This window comes from Fringilla coelebs (genome assembly GCF_963513975.1).
Source record: "Fringilla coelebs genome assembly, chromosome: 15".
In the NCBI taxonomy this organism is placed as follows: Eukaryota; Metazoa; Chordata; class Aves; order Passeriformes; family Fringillidae; genus Fringilla; species Fringilla coelebs.
The window spans coordinates 15,854,987-15,873,415 of NC_140041.1; the positions used below are offsets into that span (position 1 = coordinate 15,854,987).

General features: G+C 61.5%; 1 protein-coding gene across 3 annotated transcripts; it reads left to right on the forward strand.

Moving 5' to 3' along the window:
* The first annotated feature begins 238 nt into the window (after positions 1 to 238).
* Positions 239 to 16,355, forward strand: PDLIM7 (PDZ and LIM domain 7). 3 transcript variants are annotated; one of them, XM_084216107.1, is made up of 25 exons: positions 239 to 303; positions 1,545 to 1,651; positions 4,973 to 5,124; positions 5,429 to 5,459; positions 7,065 to 7,081; positions 7,677 to 7,831; positions 8,168 to 8,204; positions 8,792 to 8,830; positions 8,936 to 9,090; positions 9,434 to 9,470; positions 10,114 to 10,152; positions 10,271 to 10,425; positions 10,789 to 10,825; positions 11,283 to 11,321; positions 11,451 to 11,596; positions 11,952 to 11,988; positions 12,758 to 12,796; positions 12,919 to 13,073; positions 13,409 to 13,445; positions 14,360 to 14,418; positions 14,543 to 14,777; positions 14,855 to 15,035; positions 15,155 to 15,275; positions 15,737 to 15,852; positions 16,133 to 16,355. In XM_084216107.1, exons 2-25 carry the CDS (start codon positions 1,547 to 1,549, stop codon positions 16,217 to 16,219), a joined length of 2,211 nt encoding a protein of 736 aa, XP_084072233.1. In that variant the 5' UTR covers positions 239 to 303; positions 1,545 to 1,546; the 3' UTR covers positions 16,220 to 16,355. The 3 variants fall into 3 exon arrangements, with proteins under 3 accessions (XP_084072233.1, XP_084072234.1, XP_084072235.1); XM_084216108.1 differs by lacking the exons at positions 7,065 to 7,081; positions 7,677 to 7,831; positions 8,168 to 8,204; ... (10 more) ...; positions 12,919 to 13,073; positions 13,409 to 13,445 and adding an exon at positions 6,155 to 6,327; XM_084216109.1 differs by lacking the exons at positions 7,677 to 7,831; positions 8,168 to 8,204; positions 8,792 to 8,830; ... (9 more) ...; positions 12,919 to 13,073; positions 13,409 to 13,445.
* Positions 16,356 to 18,429: the final 2,074 nt, after the last annotated feature.

Genomic DNA, 18,429 nt, shown 5'->3' on the forward strand with positions numbered 1-18,429 from the left:
GCCCGTGCCGGTCGGTGCCGTTTGGTCAATAAAGGCCTGTCCCGGACCTGGCTCCGCCGCCGCTGTGAGGATTGGGGGGAGCGGGCGGGGCAGCTCGAGCCTCCCCGCTAGAGGGCGCCGCCGTGCCCGCCCCGGCAGGCAGAGGCGCGCATGGTGATTGGCCGAAATGCCCGCTGGCTCCGCCCCCTCCTGATCCTATATATGGTGGGGCCGGGCCGGGCGGGGGCGGTGCCCGGGTTCGAGTCCCGCGTCGGCCCGCACCGCTCCGCTACCGCCCGCTTCGCCGGGCCCCGCTGGCCGCGGGTGAGTCCGGGAAGCCGGGCCGTGGCGGGGGGCTCCGTCCTCTGCCGAGGGGATGGGAGCGTGAGGGGTGGAGGGCTGAGGCCTGGCTTAAGGGGAAGGTGGGTGGTCAGGGTCGGGCCCGTGCGGGGCAGAACCAGCGTCCCCAAGCCCTGGAGAGGGGGGCGGTGTGGGATGGGGAGGGGTCCTGAGGCCCCTCGCGGGTCAGGGTGTGGCTTCCCAGCAATAAGCAGAGCTGCTCAGCTTGTGCACGCCGGGGACCCCCGGTGCACTCGGGCCCCGTCCCGCCGCGGAGGGGCGGGGGGTACCCGCCCGCTCCGGGCCGCCCCGTCCCGGCGCCTCGCTGGGGCTTGCGCGGCTCCCGGGCGCCGGGAATGCCTGACACGCAGCTCTTCCCCCGGCCCTCCCGAGCAGGGAGCGGACTGGTGTCGTCTTACACGCCTTATATAGACCGCACCGGCCCGGGGAGAGCGGGGGCACGCTGGCCCCCGGCCCTGCGGCCGGCCCGTGCGAGGCGTGGGGAGCCCCGCAGCCGGCCCTGTCCGCCCTCGGGAGGAAGGTCCTGGGGCCGTTCGCAGGGGTCTGGCGGCTTCTTCCAGGTAAAAGGTGACAAGAGGCTGGCGCTGGCCCGTCTGTCCAGAGCCTTGGCCCGCTGACAGCTGTCAGGCAGGGGAGCGCCGGGATTCCCTCCTGCCGAAGCCCCGGAGATGGGCTCGCTCCCAGGGAGCATCTGCTCGGCCGGCTGCCGGAGCGCCAGCCCGGCAGCTCTGCCAGCGCCTCGGGTGGCATCACGCAGCTCCTGTGCTGCTGCTGCTAATTCATCCGGCAAAAATGCTTCTGGTTCCTATCGTTCTGTACCTGCTGTTGCTCCTCTGTGTTCTGAACAGCCTTGGCTCTCAGCAGCAGAAGTTCCTGGGGTGCTGCAAAGGAGAGCACATCCCAGGTTTGGGAAGAGAGCAGAGCCCACAGACACTCCACTGTGGGTGGCAGCAGGGCTGTGCCTGGCTCCCTGGCACTAGTCAGTGATAGCCTGGGCCCCTCAGCTCTGACGTTGCTGGAGGAGATGCTGATGGATTTGGGGTGCGTCTCTAACCACAGTGTAGGATGGTAAGGGTGGAGTTACAGCTGGAAATGTGACCTGCCTCCTGTCCTACCCTGCCAGGCACCGAGCCCTCTCCTCGCCTGCTCTCCCTGCATTGTTTCCACATTCCCTAACACTGGGATCGCACCCTCTTCCCTTACAGAGATGGGCGACATGGAGTCCTACAAGGTGATGCTGAATGGGCCGGCACCCTGGGGCTTCAGGCTGCAGGGAGGGAAGGATTTCAGCATGCCACTCTCCATCTCCAGGGTAAGAGAAACCAAGGCTGGTGACACCCATCCTTCCTCTTGCCTCTGTGGGAGGGAGGCCGCAGTGGCTGAGGCAGAGCGGTATGGGGGATGTAGATGAGCTGGGGCCCCGGGAATGCTGCATCCTGCCCTGCCTGGCTCCACGTAGCCTCCTTGGTCCCTTATCAGCTGCAGCCCAGCACGGGGGTGTTCCGGGCAGAGAGCTGCAGGCAGAAACGTGAAATTCTGCACAGCCTCTGCAGAGGGGGGGGCAGGGGAGGCCCCTTCCGGAGTGTTCCCACCACAGCAGGAGGGGATCTGCTCTCTGAGATGTGGGACTGCCTTCCTGGTCTGCACCCCAGCACTGGGCTTGTCATGCCAGGACCAAGCCAGTGCCCTTCTGCCCTCCTTTCCACAGCACAGCTCCCAGCTCCCAGGAGGTCACTCCTGAAATGGGCATGGAGAGGAGGAAGCTGCACTGCTGCCTGCACAGGGATGTGACTCTTTCCACTAAGCTCTACCATTTCTCCAGTGAGAGCCATTGTGCCACAGCTGGTTGTGCCCGTGGCCGCTGGTTTGAGCCTCTCCCGTTGCAATGTTCCCGGGTTTGACCCCGGCTGTGTGCAGGTCCCCGTCCCTGGGCGGGTGCTGGCCACAGCTTTGGCCACGCAATTGCCTTATAAGCCTTGGAATGTGCCTGCATCGCCTGCGCCGCTGGCGCTGGGGCAGCTGGCATGGACGCTGCTTCTCAAAGGACAGCTTTGCTTGTGGCATTGAGTGCTGCGTGGGGACCTGCCCCTGGCACGAGCCGGGCACTGCACACCTGCCCCAGAGGGCACAGATCTCCACAGCATCCCAGCAGGGAGCACGGGCCCTGAGGGCACTGTGTGAGGCTGGAGTCGCCTGTGCCGCTGCCCTGGGGCCTGCTGATCTCTGCTGAGCAGGCAGAGGCAGATTCAGCGAGTTTATTCTCTAAAAAATGTTTCTCTTGGCTGTGAGCCAGTTCTTAACAAAGGGTCTGGTTGGATGGAGGAGCCTCCCAGAGCCTGGGGCAGGGGCCTCGTGAAGCAGTTCTTGGTGAGGCTTGGGCAGTGCTGCCGTCCTGGGCAGGGCAGGAGCAGCAGGGACATTCCCAGGGGATGCAGCCAGCTTTGGGGGCTCTCTGGTGAGACTGGTCTGCATGGCAGGGCAGTGTGCTCTGATGGGAAAGTGTGAGCCTGCGCTGCTCTGCTCTCCAGAGGCATCCCCAGACCCAGAGCATGCTGCTGTCCTTGCCACTGCTTCCTGTGAGCTGGCCCTGCTGCAGCAGCTGGAAGGAAGCATCCTGCCCCAGCTTTGTGGGCTGCAGTAGGGCCCTGGTCTGCAGTGGTGCACAGCACAGGACAACTGTGCTGGTGTGTCCATTGGCTTGGCTTTCAGCTGTGTCCATCTCTATGGCACTCCTGGGTGAGCAGTGAGGCTGTTTCAGCTCACTGATCACACAAAAGAGGTGCCACCATGGCCCTCTGACCTTTACCTCCTGTGGCACGGGGCTCTGCTAGGATGCTGGCATCCTGGCTAGGCAGGCTGTAAACCATGGTCCCTGTGCTGGAGCTGGGATAAGGACTGCAGTCTGGATAGCTGGATGCTGTGTGTCACATCCTGGCATCTGCCAGCTGGGATAGAGGAGAGGCACTTGGGTGGGAAAGCACTGAGGGAGACTCTGTCCTGGAGGCCTCTGGACAGGGCAGTAAGTGAGCACCTCTCTGGACGTGGTGATGGAGGTGCGGGGAACAAAAGACTGGGTGGAGAGGGGAGGAAGGAAGGCTTGGTTAGCGGGTCTGGGTGGGAAGTAGGAGGGCTGGCACTGCCATGGCTCCTGGCTGTGCTGGCACCTGTCAAAGGGGTTTCCTGCACGTTGGCATGGAGGGGGACGGGAAGTGCTGACCAGGCTGGGTGAGGCTTCATGACGCAGCCTGACGTGCTCTCCCCTTCCTGGGCAGTCGTGTGAAAACCTCTCCCAACTCCTGCTCCTGCCTCAAAACCCACGCAGCTGCCCTGTGCCTTCCCCAGCCTTCCAGAGCAGCAAGCTGGGGCTTGCAGCAGCATGGCCAGGAGCTGGGGGCATCACTGCTGCTGAGGGCACCCTCCTGTGCCAGGCTGGAGGAATGGGAGGGCAGTGTGGGGGTACAGGGTGGGACTGCCCATGTCCTGCTGGGAATAGCACTGGGATGCAGGTGGAACTGGGCCACATCCAGTCCATATGTAGTATTTGGCCTTGCATGGAGGGCTGGTATTGGCCTAGAGGAGGGATGTGTGACTCCAGGGTGAGCCGGGTTCTGCAAGGAGGGGCCGGGACTCTGTGGCAAGGATTTTTCAGCCCTCTGACAGTGCTGGGAATCTGGCTCGCTCCTTTTATGTTCATGTCGAACAGGACTTGAGGAAATACTTGGTCTGGGTCCAAGCGCCTCGAGTTCTTCCATGCTGGAGGAGCAGGAATGGCTGCAGCCTGCCCACGTCTGTCTGTCTGTCTGTCTGTCAGTGCCTGGGAGCTGTGTGCAGTGCTCCGGGCCCTGCTCGCCTCTGGCTGTGCATCCCTGGTGGGAGGGGAGGGCAGCCTCCACTTCCCAGCACGGGGCTGGCGTTCAGCCGTGCCATGGAGCCATAGCAGGGCCAAGGCGCATCCCTGGCACCGTGGCCGGGAAGGGAAGCTTGTGGCTGTGCTCCCGGCTGTCCCAGCGGGATGACAGGGGTGGGGGCGGGTGTCTCCCTGCCCCGGCAGGGCTCCTGCTCCTCTGTGGGAATGAGGTAATGTCTGTGCCTGGTGGGAACGGGACGGGAGCGCAGGCGGCTGGGGGAGTGCTCGAGGGGTGCCTCCCCTGTCCTTCCCCGCCCCAGGCGATGGGCTGGACATGCCTGTGGTTTGCAGTGAGCTGTAGGCTGCCCAGGGGGCCCTGACTCACTGCGCTCTCTTCCTGCCCTGGGACCACAGGGGTGACTCCAGGGGGTGGCTGGGCTTTGAGGATGAGGCAGCGCAGCCTCTGTGTTTGGCATCATGGCAATGAGGCCCTGCTGTGCTGGCAGGGTCCCTAGGCATGCCAGAGGGCAAGGGCTGGGCAGTGCCCTGGAGAAGTGCTTTGCCTTCTGCTGCTGCCAAGGGGAAGAGGCTGCTCTGGGCTCATGAACTGGGAAATGGGGAGTAATGTGGGGGTCCCCGCTTTCCCCTGGGTCAGGTCTGTGTGGTGTCCTGTGCTGGGCTGGGGATCCTACGCCTTGGAAGGCCCCTGCCCTCATGAGGTTGTCCCTCTACTCCCACGTCACTGCTTGGCTGTTCCAGCTCTCCCTAACTCTGTCTATCCTGCAGCTGACTCTGGGTGGGAAGGCAGCCCAGGCCGGCGTAGGAGTGGGCGACTGGGTGCTGTACATCGACGGGGAGAGCACCAGTGCCATGACACACATCGAGGCCCAGAACAGGATCCGTGCCTGTGGGGACAGGCTTTGCCTCACCTTGAGCAGGTAGGAATCGTGGGTCCCTCAAACATGGGGTTCTGGTATGACTTGAGTGTAATCAGGGCCCTCTGCCTGGTGCCACCTCCTGGTATCGCCATCTCCCAGCATCACTGCTCCTTAGAGCCTGGAAGTCCCTGGCTGCGTCCAAGGGTTCTGCTTGCCTGGATAAGGCTTAACCTGACTTCAAGCCACAGGGCAGTGCCAGCTGGCCGTGTTTCCCCTCGGCTGGGTGCTGCATCCTTGGGGTACCAGCATGCTGGTGGTGTCTGGACCAACTCCAGTACCTGCCCATCTGTCTCCTCTCTTGCAGAGCCCAGAACCAGCTGGGGAAGCCACAGAAGGTACGTGTTGCTTCTGGTGCCGCAGTGGCAGCTCAGCCTCATCTCAGGGGAAGGGAATCTCAGTGTAGTGAAACAAATGGACTTTGCTCTTGGGGCTTTTAGGGGGCTGGGGTGTGTTTTGAAGGTCTAGGAAGCCCAGCTGGAGGAGCAGCTCTGACCTCTGGCACCATGGATGATCAGAGGGAGCGGGATCTGCGCAGTAGGTGCCTGAGCCCAGATTGTCTGTGCCCCTGCTGGTGCTGGGTGTGGGCAGGGATGCAGAGGGGCCAGAACAGGGGAGGAGGCTGGGCAGGTGCAGCACCATGTTTGTTAGTGCTGGGGAGTGCCCTGGCACAGGGAGACAGGGCTGGGGCTGGTGACTGGTGGCTCCTGGGCAGAAGCCACCTGCATGTGTTCAGCTTTGTGCCGTGGGACAGTTGCAGTTGGCGTGTGTGCATGCACCGCCCTGCCACAGGCAGCAGTGAGTGTCCGGGGCACCTACTAATCTTCAAATGACCCTCAGGCTGGGTTTGTGACCTGCTGTCGCTGGGCCAGGTGCCCGGTGGAGTGAGTGCCAACCTGGCAGAGCCTGGTCTCCAAGGTGCACGTGCTGTCCGGCTTTCCTCCCTGGCTGCCTGCTGCGCTGCCTGGCCCAGGGCTGCCCCTTGCATGCTGCTTGACGTGTGAGCCGTGTCTGTGTGTTTTGTCTCGCTCAGGACTCACTCCCCTGCTCTGAACCCCTGAAATATAACTTCGCTCCCAGCACCGCCCTCAACAAAACAGCCCGGCCTTTCGGGGCCGGCTCACCTCCGAACCCACGGCCAGGGCTGGTGACGAAACCCGTGACGTACGCGCCCCTGGCGCCCGCCTGCACCCCCCAGCACAACGGGTATGTTGCTGTCCATCCTGCTCCCTGAGGATCGGGGGGAGCCTGCTGCCCCGCCCTGCTGCGCCTTGCATGCCAGGCACCCTGGGTGGGAGCGGGTGACAGTGCCCGTGCCAGAGGAACCGGTGGCTGGTGCTGAGGTGGCACAACAGAGCTGTCTCACACAGGGACACACAGCCACGCTCGTGCCGGGCCCTTGCTCAGGGACGTGTCAGCCTGTGGGGACTCTGCCAGGCTTGACATGGTGGCTGTAGCAGGACACTGGCTGGCATTTGCAGTGGCAGGGAAACGGTGGCTGGCTGTGACTACCGGCTGGTGCCTGCCTGGGGAAGTCCTGCCATTCCCCTGGCTGCAGGAAGGGGCTGGGCAGAGTGATGGCCTCCAGCCCTGCCACTCTGTTCCCTGGCTCTGCTGCATGTGTGCAGCAGCTGCTGGTCCCTGCTCCTCCTGCCAGAGCTGCCGTAGTGCCCAGGAACGGGGCAGTGGGGCAGGATGTGGCACTGACTGCTGTGGGCATCCAGGCATGTTCTGGGGGCTGAGGGAGCACAGTCTGGTGCACTGGCATCTGCCTCTGTGTCCAGTGTACTCTCAGCCCTGGGTGAGCTGGGTGTGAGACTCAGGGATAGGGGGCTAATGCAGGCCATAGGTGAGCTCTGGAAACTTCTTGGGTGCTGTAGGTCTAATTTCACCTTCCTTTTTCTTTCTTTCTCTCCTCCCTTTCTCTTTCCCTCTCCCTACAGGTGCTGAGCCTTGACAAGTCAGTAAGCCTTTTACCTGCTCTCTCTATCCTCCCTGCATGCCTCTTCCCTGCCAGTGCCCTGTCCTTCAGGGCAGGGCCAGCCTGGGGATGGGCAGCAGGTGCTGCTCTGCCCATGTGGGTGGGTCACTGCTGGCACCAAGCTGTCCCCAGTGTAGAGGGGACAGCTGCCTGTCTCTGCCAGCTGCTGGGGCCCTGGAGTGTCCTTGTGTGATCCATTCCCTGTTCCCCAAGATGTGGCTGTGCCGGGCAAGGGCTGATGGGCCATGCTGGGCACTGTGCCCATGGCCAGGTGGTACTGCCATAGACGGCTGTGGTGCAGCTTCCCTGATGGTGTTTTTTGACCTTGGCTTATTCTTGCTCTGTCCTTTCTCTTTCTGGCCCTTGGGGCCAGTTTCAAATTGCCAGGAATGGTGATGGTCATTCCAGAGTCAGTCCTTCAAAGACCCAGCCTTTGTGAGGGAGCAGTTGGGGGTGGGGAGGAAGACAAAGTGTGATGTCTCTGGTACTGGTGTGCTGTGATTCTGTGCTGGGAAAGGTGGGGGACAGCCCCAGGAGGTCTGTCAGATTTGACAGATGACTCTGTCACTCACAGGCAGCCCCCACAGCTGCTGGAGCCCCCCAGCACCCCTGTGTGTGACCCTGTGAAGCTGCGGATGTTAGAGGACATTGACGACTCAAAGCCCCCCAGCTGGACCTCCCAGTCCCGTTCCTTCCGCAAACTGTCCCGCCTGGTGGGCGCAGACGCCAGTGAGTTCCCACGGGGCCTGGCACTGCCTGACTGCCCAGCTTTGCTGGGGAAGCTGGAGCTGGATAAAGGGTTTGGTGCTTTGTGGAGTGTTGGTTTTGGCCCTGTGGGGCAGTCAAGCCAGGCAGAGCTGCCTGGGGCTGTGTGGGCTCGTGGTGGTGCCGCTGAGCTGGGGCCGTGCTCTGCCCCATTGCCAGGCAGGGCTGTGTATTGGGACAGGTGGGCAGTGGGAGGAGAGGACCTTTTCCCTTTCCTGTTCCTTTTCCCTTTCCACTGTCTCTGGGCCTCAGTTGCTGCAGACTGACTCCATCTCCCCCTTTCTCTCCTGCTGTGCTCAGTGGAGGATGGTGAGGACGAGCTTGTTAAAAAGCCCAGGTAAGGGGAGCATGTGCTGGAGCAGCAGCAGGAGCCACAAGGTGCCCACCCCAGGCTCAGCCCACACGCCTGGTTCTCTCTTACTGCTTGCAGTCACTCAGGGGAAGCTCTTTGCTCTGTTGCTGTTTTTTCTCTCCGTCTCCAAGAGTTGAGCTGTTGGTGGAGCTGCAGAGCTCACCCTGCGCTCACCCCACAGTGGGCACTGCCAGAGCTCAGCCACTGCTCTGGCCATCACCTCAGGAGGGTCCTGCCGGGACACCCACCAGCCAGACAAGATGTCCTGTGCTGGGTAGGACCTGCTGGGCACTGCTGGCACCAAGCTGGGGAGGCCAAGCTCTGCCATTGCTTCTTGAGGAAAAGAGATCTGGAGAAGGCTGGTGCACTGAGAACACCTTGCTGGGGGTATTGGGAGGTGCTAGGCAGCAGCGGGACAGCGTGCTGTGAGCCTGGCGTGGGGCTGTGGGATGGCAGGGCAGAGCTGGCTGAGTGTCTCCGACTTCTCCTGCTTCTGGAGTGCATTTGTGAGGGATGGGCTGTGTTGTGGTCAAATACTGAGTGTTGTGCTGCCGTTCTTTTCAATATCACAGGGATGCCCATGGGTCCAGCTGGGGCGCAGTGGAGCAGTGGTGAGTGCCAGGGTCTGGTGAGGGCACATTTGGCAGCACTGCCCTGTGCTGAAGCAGGGTCTGTGCTTTGTGCTTGCTGAAGTTCCGGCCCTCTGTCACTCACAGGCAGCCCCCACAGCCTCTGGAGCCCCCCAGCACCCCCGGGTGTGATCCTGGGAAGTTGAGGATGTTAGAGGATGCTGAGGACTGGCAGCCCCGCACCGGCACCTCCCAGTCCCGCTCCTTCCGCAAACTGGCCCAGCTGACGGGCACAGATGGCAGTGAGTTCCCACAGGGCCTGGCACTGCCTGGGGATGTGGGACTGTTTTGGGGTAACCAGAAGCTGGGAGGAGCCGTGGGGTGATGTAGCACCCGGGAGTGTTGGTTTTGGCCCACTTAACTCCCTGAGAGCAGCTGAGCCGGCGAGATCTGCCCGGGGCTGTGTGTGGGCTCATGGTGGTGCTGCTGGTCTGGGTTTGTGCTCTGCCCTGTGGCCAGACAGGGCTGTGCTGTGGGGCCAGGCGAGTGGAGAGGTTGGTTTTCCTCCTTTCCCTTCCTGCTTTTCCTGGACCTTAGTTGCTGCAGACTGACTCCATCTCCCCCTTTCTCTCCTGCTGCACTCAGTGGAGGATGGTGAGGATGAATTTATTAAAAAGCCCAGGTAAGGGGATCGTGTGCCAGGGCAACAGCAGGAGCCACAGAGTGCCCACCCTGGGCTCAGCCCACAAGGCTTGTTCTCTCTCACTGCTTGCAGTCACTCAGGGGAAGCTCTTTGCTCTGTTGCTGTTTCTTCTTTCCTCTCCTTATCCTCCACCCTCTATCCTGTCCTTTCCTTTTTCCTAGAGCCTGTTGGCATAGCCACAGGCTCACCCCACTGACGCTGCCAGTGCTCAGCCACTGCTCTGTCACCTCAGGAGGGTCCTGCCCAGACACCCACCAGCCAGGCAGGCTGTCCCCAGATCAGGTGTCCTCATGCTGGGTGTGCAGGCAGGACCTGCTTGGCACTGCTGGCACCAAGCTGGAGAGGCCGAGATGCAGCACAGTGTGCTGAACACAGTGGGCAGGGGTGGCTGGTGGCACTGACAGCACCTTGCTGGGGGTGTTGGGAGTTGAGGGTAGGGAACTCAACCAGACCTGGGGCACAGTGTCATATGGGGCCAGGGAATGGCTGCAAGGCTGATGAGGAGTGAACGCTGTCAGCATTTCCACAAGGCTCGTGCGTCTCTGGGGCTGTGGATGCGTGTGGGGAGGGATGGGCTGGTCAGACACTGACTGTTGTGCCACCATTCTTTCTGATACCACAGGGATGCCCATGGGTCCAACTGGGGCACGGGGCAACATCGGTGAGTGCCAGGTTCTGGCAGAGGTGTTGGCATGTACCAGGGCATCTCTGGGGATGCTTCCCTATTCCAGAGCAGGGTCCAGTCCTGGTGCTGAGCTCCTGCCCTCTGTCACTCACAGGCAGCCCCCACAGGCTCTGGAGCCCCCCAGTGACACTGTGTGTGACCCTGTGAAGCTGAAGATGTTAGAGGACATTGTGGACTCAAAGCCCCACACCTGGACCTCCCAGTCCCGTTCCTTCCGCAAACTGGCCCGGCTGGTGGGAGCAAACAGCAGTGAGTTCCCACAGAGCCTGGCACTGGCTGGCTGCCCAGGTGTGCCCAGCTTTGCTGGGGCAGCTGGTAAAGGCTGTGGTGTGTTGTTACAGCAGGGCATTGGTTTTGTCCCCATTTGGGCCCTCTGTGGCATCTGAACCAGCAGGGGCTGCCCAGGGCTTTGTGGGCTCGTGGTGGTGTGGCTGGGCTGGAGCTCTGTGCTGCCCTGTGGCCAAGCTGTGTGTTGGGGCAGGAGGGCTGTGGGAGGAAAGGGCATTTTTCCTTCCTTTCCCTTCCCTTCCCTTCCCTTTCCTTCCTGCTGTGCCTGGGCCTCAGTTGCCGCAGACTGACTCCATCTCCCCCTCTCTCTCCTGGTGTCCTCAGTGGATGATGGTGAGGATGAGCCCGTTAAAAAGCCCAGGTAAGGGCAGCAGCGAGAGCCACAAGGTACCCATGCCAGGCTCAACCCCCACAGCCACTTCACCCTTGCTGCTTGCAGTCACTCTGGAGGTGTTCTTTGCACTGCTGGGGGTTCCTCTCCCTCTCTCTCCCCTCTCCCAGAACTGAGGTGTTTTCAGAGCTGCACAACGGGCACTGCCAGCGCTCAGCCACTGCTCTGACCATCACCTCAGGAGGGTCTTGCCCCAAGCACCCACCTGGGTAGGGGTGGCTGGTGACAATCACAACACCTTGCTGGAGATGTTGGGAGGTGCTGGGCAGCATCTGGTCTTGGTGCTTTGATCCCGTGCAGCTGTGGAGCAGCTGCAAGGCTGCTGTCAGTATTTCCATGTGGCTCATGCCTCCATGGGGCTGTGGGTGCATATTGCAGGCATGGTCAAACAGTGACTGTTGTGCTGCTGTTTTTTCCAATGTCACAGGGATTCCCATGGGTCCATCTGGGGCATAGTGGAGCAGCGGTGAGTGCCACAGTCCAGCAGAGGTGTTGCCATGTGCCAGCTCACCTTTGGCAGCACTGCCCCGTGCTGCAGTGTTGGGCAGGGTCTGTGCTTTGTGCTGGCTGAGCTCCTGCCCTCTGTCACTCACAGGGAGCCTCTGGAGCCCCCCAGCACCCCCGGGTGTGATCCTGGGAAGCTGCGACTGATAGAGGACGCTGAGGGCTGGCAGCCCCGCACCGGCACCTCGCAGTCCCGCTCCTTCCGCAAACTGGCCCAGCTGACGGGCACAGATGAGAGTGAGTCCCCACAGGGCCTGGCACTGCCTGGGGATGTGGGACTGTTTTGGCATAGCCAGAAGCTGGGAGAGGCAGTGAGGTGATGTGGCATCAGGAGTTTGATTTTGGCGCCAAGTCACCCCTTGAGGGCAGCTGAGCCTGCAGGAACTGCCCGGGGCTGTGTGTGGGCTCATGGTGGTGCTGGTCTGGGACCATGCTCTGCCCTGTGGCCAAGCAGAGCTGTGTGATGGGGTGAGGGCCTGGTGGGTGGGGAGGTTGGTTTTCCTCTTTTCCCTTTCCCTTTCCTTTCCCTTTCCTTTCCCGGGCATCAGTCACTGCAGACTGATGCCATCTCCCACTTTCTCTCCTGCTGCAGTGGAGGATGGTGAGGGTGAGATTGTTAAAAAGCCCAGGTAAGGGAGCATGTGCTGAAGCTGCATGTCCCAGGTATCTGGGCACTGCTGACTCTGAGCTGGAGATGCTGAGCTGCACCTTAGCCTTTGGGGCATACAAGGAGTGGAGGAGGCTGATGGCACTGGGAAAACCTGGCTATTGGTTGTCGGGAGGTGCTGGGTAGCACCTGCAGCTGGGGCACATTGTCCTGTGAGCCTGGTGTGGCAGAGCTGGGTGAGTGCTGCTGGCTCATTTTCCTTCAGCATCACTACTTCTCATGACTCTGGGCAAAGTCTTTGCCCTGTTGCAGATTCTTCTCTCCCTCTTTGTCCTCTCCCAGAGCTGAGGTAGTGGTGGAGCTGCAGAACCCACCCTGTGCTCAGCCCACAACAGGCACTGCCAGTGCTCAGCCACTGCTTTGACCTTCACCTTGGGAGGTTCCTGCCTGGACACCCACTGGCCAGACAGTTTGTCCCTAAATGGGTGTGCAGGCAAGACTCACTGAACACTGCTGGCACCAGGCTGGGGAGGTTAATATGCAGCTCAATGTCTGGGGATGGCTGGTGACACAACACTTTGCTGGGCATTTTTGGAGTCACAGGGCAGGCACTGTACCTGGGGCACGATATGTGGGGTCATGGAATGGCTGCAAGGCTGGTCAGGAGTGAATGCTGTCAGCATTTCCACGAGGTTCTTGTATCTCTGAGATTTTGGGTGCATATGCAAAGCATGGGCTGAGCCATGGATCAGCCACTGACTGCTGTGCCACCATTTTTTCTGATGCCACAGGGATACCCATGGGTCCAGCTGGGGCACGGTGGAGCAGCGGTGAGTGCCAGGGTCTGGCAGAGATGTTGCCATGTGCCAGAGCACCTTTTGGAGTGCTTCCCTGTTCCAGAGCAGGGTCTGTGCTTTGTGCTGGCTGAGCTCCTGCCCTCTGTCACTCACAGACAGCCCCCGCAGCCTCTGGAGCCCCCCAGCACCCCTGGGTGCAACCCCGGGAAGCTGCGACTGATAGAGGATGCTGAGGACTGGCAGCCCCGCACCGGCACCTCGCAGTCCCGCTCCTTCCGCAAACTGGCCCAGCTGACGGGCACAGATGAGAGTGAGTCCCCACTGGGCCTGGCACTGCCCAGGGGTGCTGGGCTGCCAGGGTCTGGCAGAATCTGGAGTGGCACTGGAGTGTTGATTTTGGCCCCGTGTGATCCCTGTGGGGTGGCTGTGTCAGTGGGAGCTGGTGGGGCTGTACGTGGTCTCGTGGTGGTGACACCAGTCTGGGGTCTTGGCCTGACCTGTGGTGGAGCAGGGCTTTGTTTTGGGCCAGGGGTTGGTGGGAGGAGAGGTTGGTTTTCCTCTTTTCCCCCCTTTCCCCTCTTGTTGTGCCTGGGCCTCTGTCTGTGAGGACTGACTGTTTCCTCCTTTCTCTCCTGCTGCGCTCAGTGGAGGATCATGATGATGTGTTTGTTAGGAAGCCCAGGTAAGGGGAGTGTGTGGCAGCAGGAGCTGGGGGGCTGCACATCCTGGGCAGAACCCCTTGGGCATTGCTGCCTCTCAGCTGGGAATGCTGAGCTGCACCGTGGTGCCCCAGAAACAGTGGGTTGGGAGTGGCTGATGGCACTGGCCAAATCTCACTGGGTTGTTGTGATGTTTGGGCAGCATCTGTATCTGGGGCACAGTGTCCTGCAAGCCTGGCGTGGGTCTGCGGGGCAGCCGAGCTCGTGGATGTCACCAGCTTGTCAGGGTTGTTCCTTGTTCTGTGCAGCCAGGCAGGGGGGTGGACAGCACCCCATTTTTTGCCTTTACCTCTCTTTGACACCTCCTGCCCTGGTGCCATGGCCCTTGGGTACCAGCTCTGCCCAGTTTTCTCTGACACAAATAAAAGATGGATTTGTTGCCATCTCCTTTTTGAATTTGTCTTGGAGAAGCACAGAGCCACTGGCTCTCCCTCTCTCCCTGTCCCCCTTCTTTCATTGGGCTGTACCTCTTTAGCCCTGGCTTGTCCTGCCCGTTCTCAGCGCTGCTGAGCTGGACCCTGGGGCTCCCTGCATCAGGCCACGTCCATGTCCCCCTGTACCCAATGAGACTGGGGGTGATCATCACATATTAGTAGGCAGACAAAGTCTGTGTGGTCCCTGGGGTCCCTGGTCGGTCTGAAGAAGCCCAGAACCTTTTCCCCTGCCACTCCCCAGACCACCACAGTGGGTACCAGAGACCGTGGGGATGCTATGTCTTGGTAGGACTGAAGGCCCTTGGCTCAGTACCTCATCACTAAACCAGTTACTACTGGGCATGAGGGCTTGGCCACCTGCTTGTTGGGGTGGGGAACCCTGCCTGCACCCCCTGGGCAGTGGGGGCGAGCAGGGCAGGCTGGATTAACTGCTTGTTCTGTAGCCAGGTCTCCGTGCCGGACCCGTCCCCAGGAGCAACGATGAAGACTGAGCCAGGACTGGGTGAGCAAAACATCTCTGGGCTTTTTGGAGAGGGGCTGCCGAGGGATCAGGAGCATTCTCCTTAAGACTTTTGTGTGTGTGTGTGTGTGTGTGTGTGTGTGTGTGTGTGTGTGTGTGTGTGCAGCTCCCAGGACCCCCAGTGCCACCCCCAGCCCCACCAGCCGCCCACCCTGGGCTGTGGACCCCTCGTTTGCCGAGCGCTACGCCCCAGACAAGACGAGCACGGTGGTGAGCAAGCACAGCCAGCCGGCCACACCCACCCCCATGCAGAACCGCAGCTCCATCGTGCAGGCAGCCCAGCAAGCCCCCGAGGGGCCCGGCCGCACCCCTCTCTGCTACAAGTGCAACAAGGTCATCAGGTGAGCCCCGGCTGCCACCACTGCCACGCCACCGTCCTGAGCTCCGGCGTGGCTGATGCGGCTCTGTCCCGTCACAGGGGACGGTACCTCGTGGCGCTGGGGCATTATTACCACCCCGAGGAGTTCGTCTGCTGCCAGTGTAGGAAGGTGCTGGATGAGGGCGGCTTCTTTGAGGAGAAAGGCTCCATCTTCTGCCCCAAGTGCTACGACACGCGCTACGCACCCACCTGCGCCAAGTGCAAGAAGAAGATCACTGGGGTGAGTGTCCCTCAGCCTGCCCTCCATCTCCTGTCCTTGTCCTGTGCTGCGAGTGCCTGGCTCTGTCCCTTCCTGCCCTTGGTGGTCCTGCCCCTGGGCTGACAGTGGCTCCCCTCCAGGAGGTGATGCACGCACTGAAGATGACCTGGCATGTGCAGTGCTTCACCTGCAACGCCTGCAAAACTCCCATCCGCAACCGAGCCTTCTACATGGAGGAGGGACAGCCCTACTGCGAGAGAGGTAGGACCCAGGGACCCCATGTGTCACCTCGTGTGGCCCTGGGGCGCCACTGGGACTCGGCAGCTGTGTACAGGGCTGGGGGCATGAGCTGCCCAGCTCTGCGGGGCTCCCCCTGGGCTGTGGGGAGTACGGAGACCCCAATCCCACAGCCCTGAGCGCTCCATCCTCGTTCTCCCTAGCTGCAGGGTAGTGCCACGCTCCTACGTTGCCATGGCAATGAGGGAGGATGTACATCAAAGCTACTGCTGCATCCTGGGAGATGAGGTTCTCCTCCTCCCCCGGAGCCCTGTGGTGGCCAAGCCACCCTGCACCTTTCCTGGGTGTCCAGGGCATTATCTCACCTGGATGGGGGCTGGCAGGGATGTGCCTGTGGGATCCCAGCTGAGCTGCAGCCCTGCTCCTCTGGGATGAGCAGCTGTAGTGCATGGAAGTGCTGACCTGTGCTCTGCCTTTCCTCACAGACTATGAGAAGATGTTTGGCACCAAGTGCCGTGGCTGTGACTTCAAGATCGATGCTGGGGACCGGTTCCTGGAGGCGCTGGGGTTCAGCTGGCACGACACTTGCTTTGTCTGTGCGGTGAGCAGTGTGCCTCCCTCCCCGACTGTTGCAGGGCCTGTCCCTCTCCCTGACAGTCCTGCTCTGGGTGGGCTACACCAGCAGCACAGGGGACCTGCTGCCACAAGATTTTTCCCACTTGCCTCCATTCTGGGAGTCTGGGGCTCTTCTCTGAGCCTTCTGGTCCCTGGCAGTGTTCCAGACCCATGTGGAGGTCCCTGTGTGACACCAGTGCTGGGCTGTGGGGGATCCAAAGGCTGACTCAGCCCCCCAGCCTGACCACCTGCACTCTTCTCCCCAGATCTGCCAGACCAACCTGGAAGGGAAGACATTCTACTCCAAGAAGGACAAGCCACTGTGCAAGAGCCACGCTTTCTCCCATGTGTGAGGGGTGGAAATCCAGCTGTGCCCACACATGCCCCTGGCCCTGCATGCTCCTCTCCCCCTGCCCTGCTGGCCCCAGGGAGCCAGGCTGGGCCCTTGGCCCTTTCCCTTGCTCCTACCTCTTTCCTGGCAACTCCTGGCTCAACTCCAGTCAGATACAGTGCTGGGTCCAGAGCCTTTTATAGCTGGGTGGCTTCTTATATGCTTCTCAACTGGCCCTAGGAGCCCTGGGAATGGGATGCTGCATGGATCTCCTGCCCCTGAGCCACGCAGCATGGTGGGCACGACCATGCTGAGGCTGGAATTGGAGAGGGTCTGCCCCAGCTGGGCTGCTCCCTTGCTGCCTGACAGCTCCGTGCTGGGGCAGGGATACTCATTACATCCCTCCCTGAGTGGGTGAGGACCAGCTCCTGTCTCACTCTCCCCAGCCTTCCCTGCTGTGTGCTTGGGGCTGGAGACCCAGCCCTGCTCCCCCGCTGGGGCCCTGCCCATGACAACCCACCAAGCACCCCTCAAACTGCTGCGGTGCTTTCCTGCCCCAGTTGCATTCCGGGGGTGTCTGTCCCTCATGCCCCCCACCCTGCTGGCCCACTGCTCCCCTGGGGCTGGCATCACCCCCAGCCCAGCATGGCCCAGCTGTGGGCTGGCAGAGTGTGCTGATGGCCAGCCCAGCCAGGTGGCTGCTCCTGCAAGGCTTGGGCACAGCTTCCTACCAAAGAGCTCTCTGCCACTGCCATCCTGGGGCCACTGATGCCTCCCCCCAAACCACACCCTCCGGTCAGGCTGCACTGATGTAGCCACGGTGCTTTTAGTGCCTTTAATAAACACGTCTCTGCAAGTGCTGCCTGTCTCCAGGCCAGTGGTTTCGCCAAGTGAGGTGCGGCCGGCAGGGAAGGTCATGCTCTGCCCTCATCCCGCTCCCTCTGGGGCCTGACTCAGCTCCTTCCAGCTTTCCAGGGAAACTCTTCGCCTCAGATTTCTCCTCCTCTGCCCGCGTCAGCCCAGGCTTGACCCCTTGTGTCGACTGGGTTGTCCCTCTTGTAGCAGGCAGGACCGCTAATGGAGGCAGTAACTAATCTGGGGGGCAAAATGCAGCAAGCAGAGATGGGGAAGGGGTCAGACCTTAGTTGGGGTCTCTGTATACCTGGCAGCGTCCTCTGGTCCTTATGCCTGAGTAGTGTAGAGGGTTTGAGGAGCCATGGGGCACGCATGGCCCACGTGCACCAGCTCTGGGCGTTCTCCAGCGTGGAGCGGCCAAGCGTTCGCTCACGCGATGCAGCTGCCGTCCCGAAGGACAGGGGTGAGGCCACTCCAGCACCTCCAGCTGGAACGGGCTGGAGGGCAGCGGGTGTGGGGAAGTGGCTGTTCTCCTCCCGCTCCACTCTGACAGCTGGAACGGTCATTAATAATTGCAGCTCTTGCCATGATGAGCAATTGTAAGGAAAATTGTCTTGCTCATCTACTGGAAGGTTCTGCCGGGGGCAGGAGCTGGCTGTGGGAAGCCAAATGCCTCCTGGCATCACCCAGATCTGGGCTGCGGTGCCACGTCTTCTCACTGCCAGTTCCAGGAGTGCAAAAGCACATCAAAGATGGGGTGAGGGATAAAGACAGGCTGGGGCTGGGCAGCAATGGGATGGTCACACTGAGAAGCAGCAGGACACGGGTGCAGCAAGGGACAGAAACAGCTGGTGCCTGCCTGGCAGGGCCGGCAGGAGCAGGGCTGAGTGCCCCCTGTGAGTCCCAGCTGTGCAGCCAAGGTCAGAGGAAGCACAAGGGAAGGTGAGGTGCTGTGGCCCCACGTGGGCAGCCCCTGAACCAACCCTAGCTTGGCTGGACAGCACCCCGTGAGTGGAGGGTGGGAAAGGGGCAGGGGCAGGCAGTGGTGCGGGACGGAGCGTGCTGCAGTAGCATGGGAACAGGTTCTGCCAGATCAGCCCCAGGGTGCCCAGCTATGGAGCAGGGCCAGGGTGCTACAGCCAACCTGCCGCTCCCCTGGGGAGCACCAAGCATCCCCTTGTGCGACCAAAAGGTCTGTGCTCTTGGCTCTGGTTGGTTCCCTGTTGCCTCTGCGCCGTCCTGACTATGCCTCTACCACCCAAGGTGCCTCTGTGCCTTGCCAAGGGCATCTCTTGCCCACCAGCTCTGCGCACCATGTGAGGCTCTTGTGCACAGGCAGCGGAAGGAGGGTCTCGGGTGGGCTGCGGAGGTGGAGCC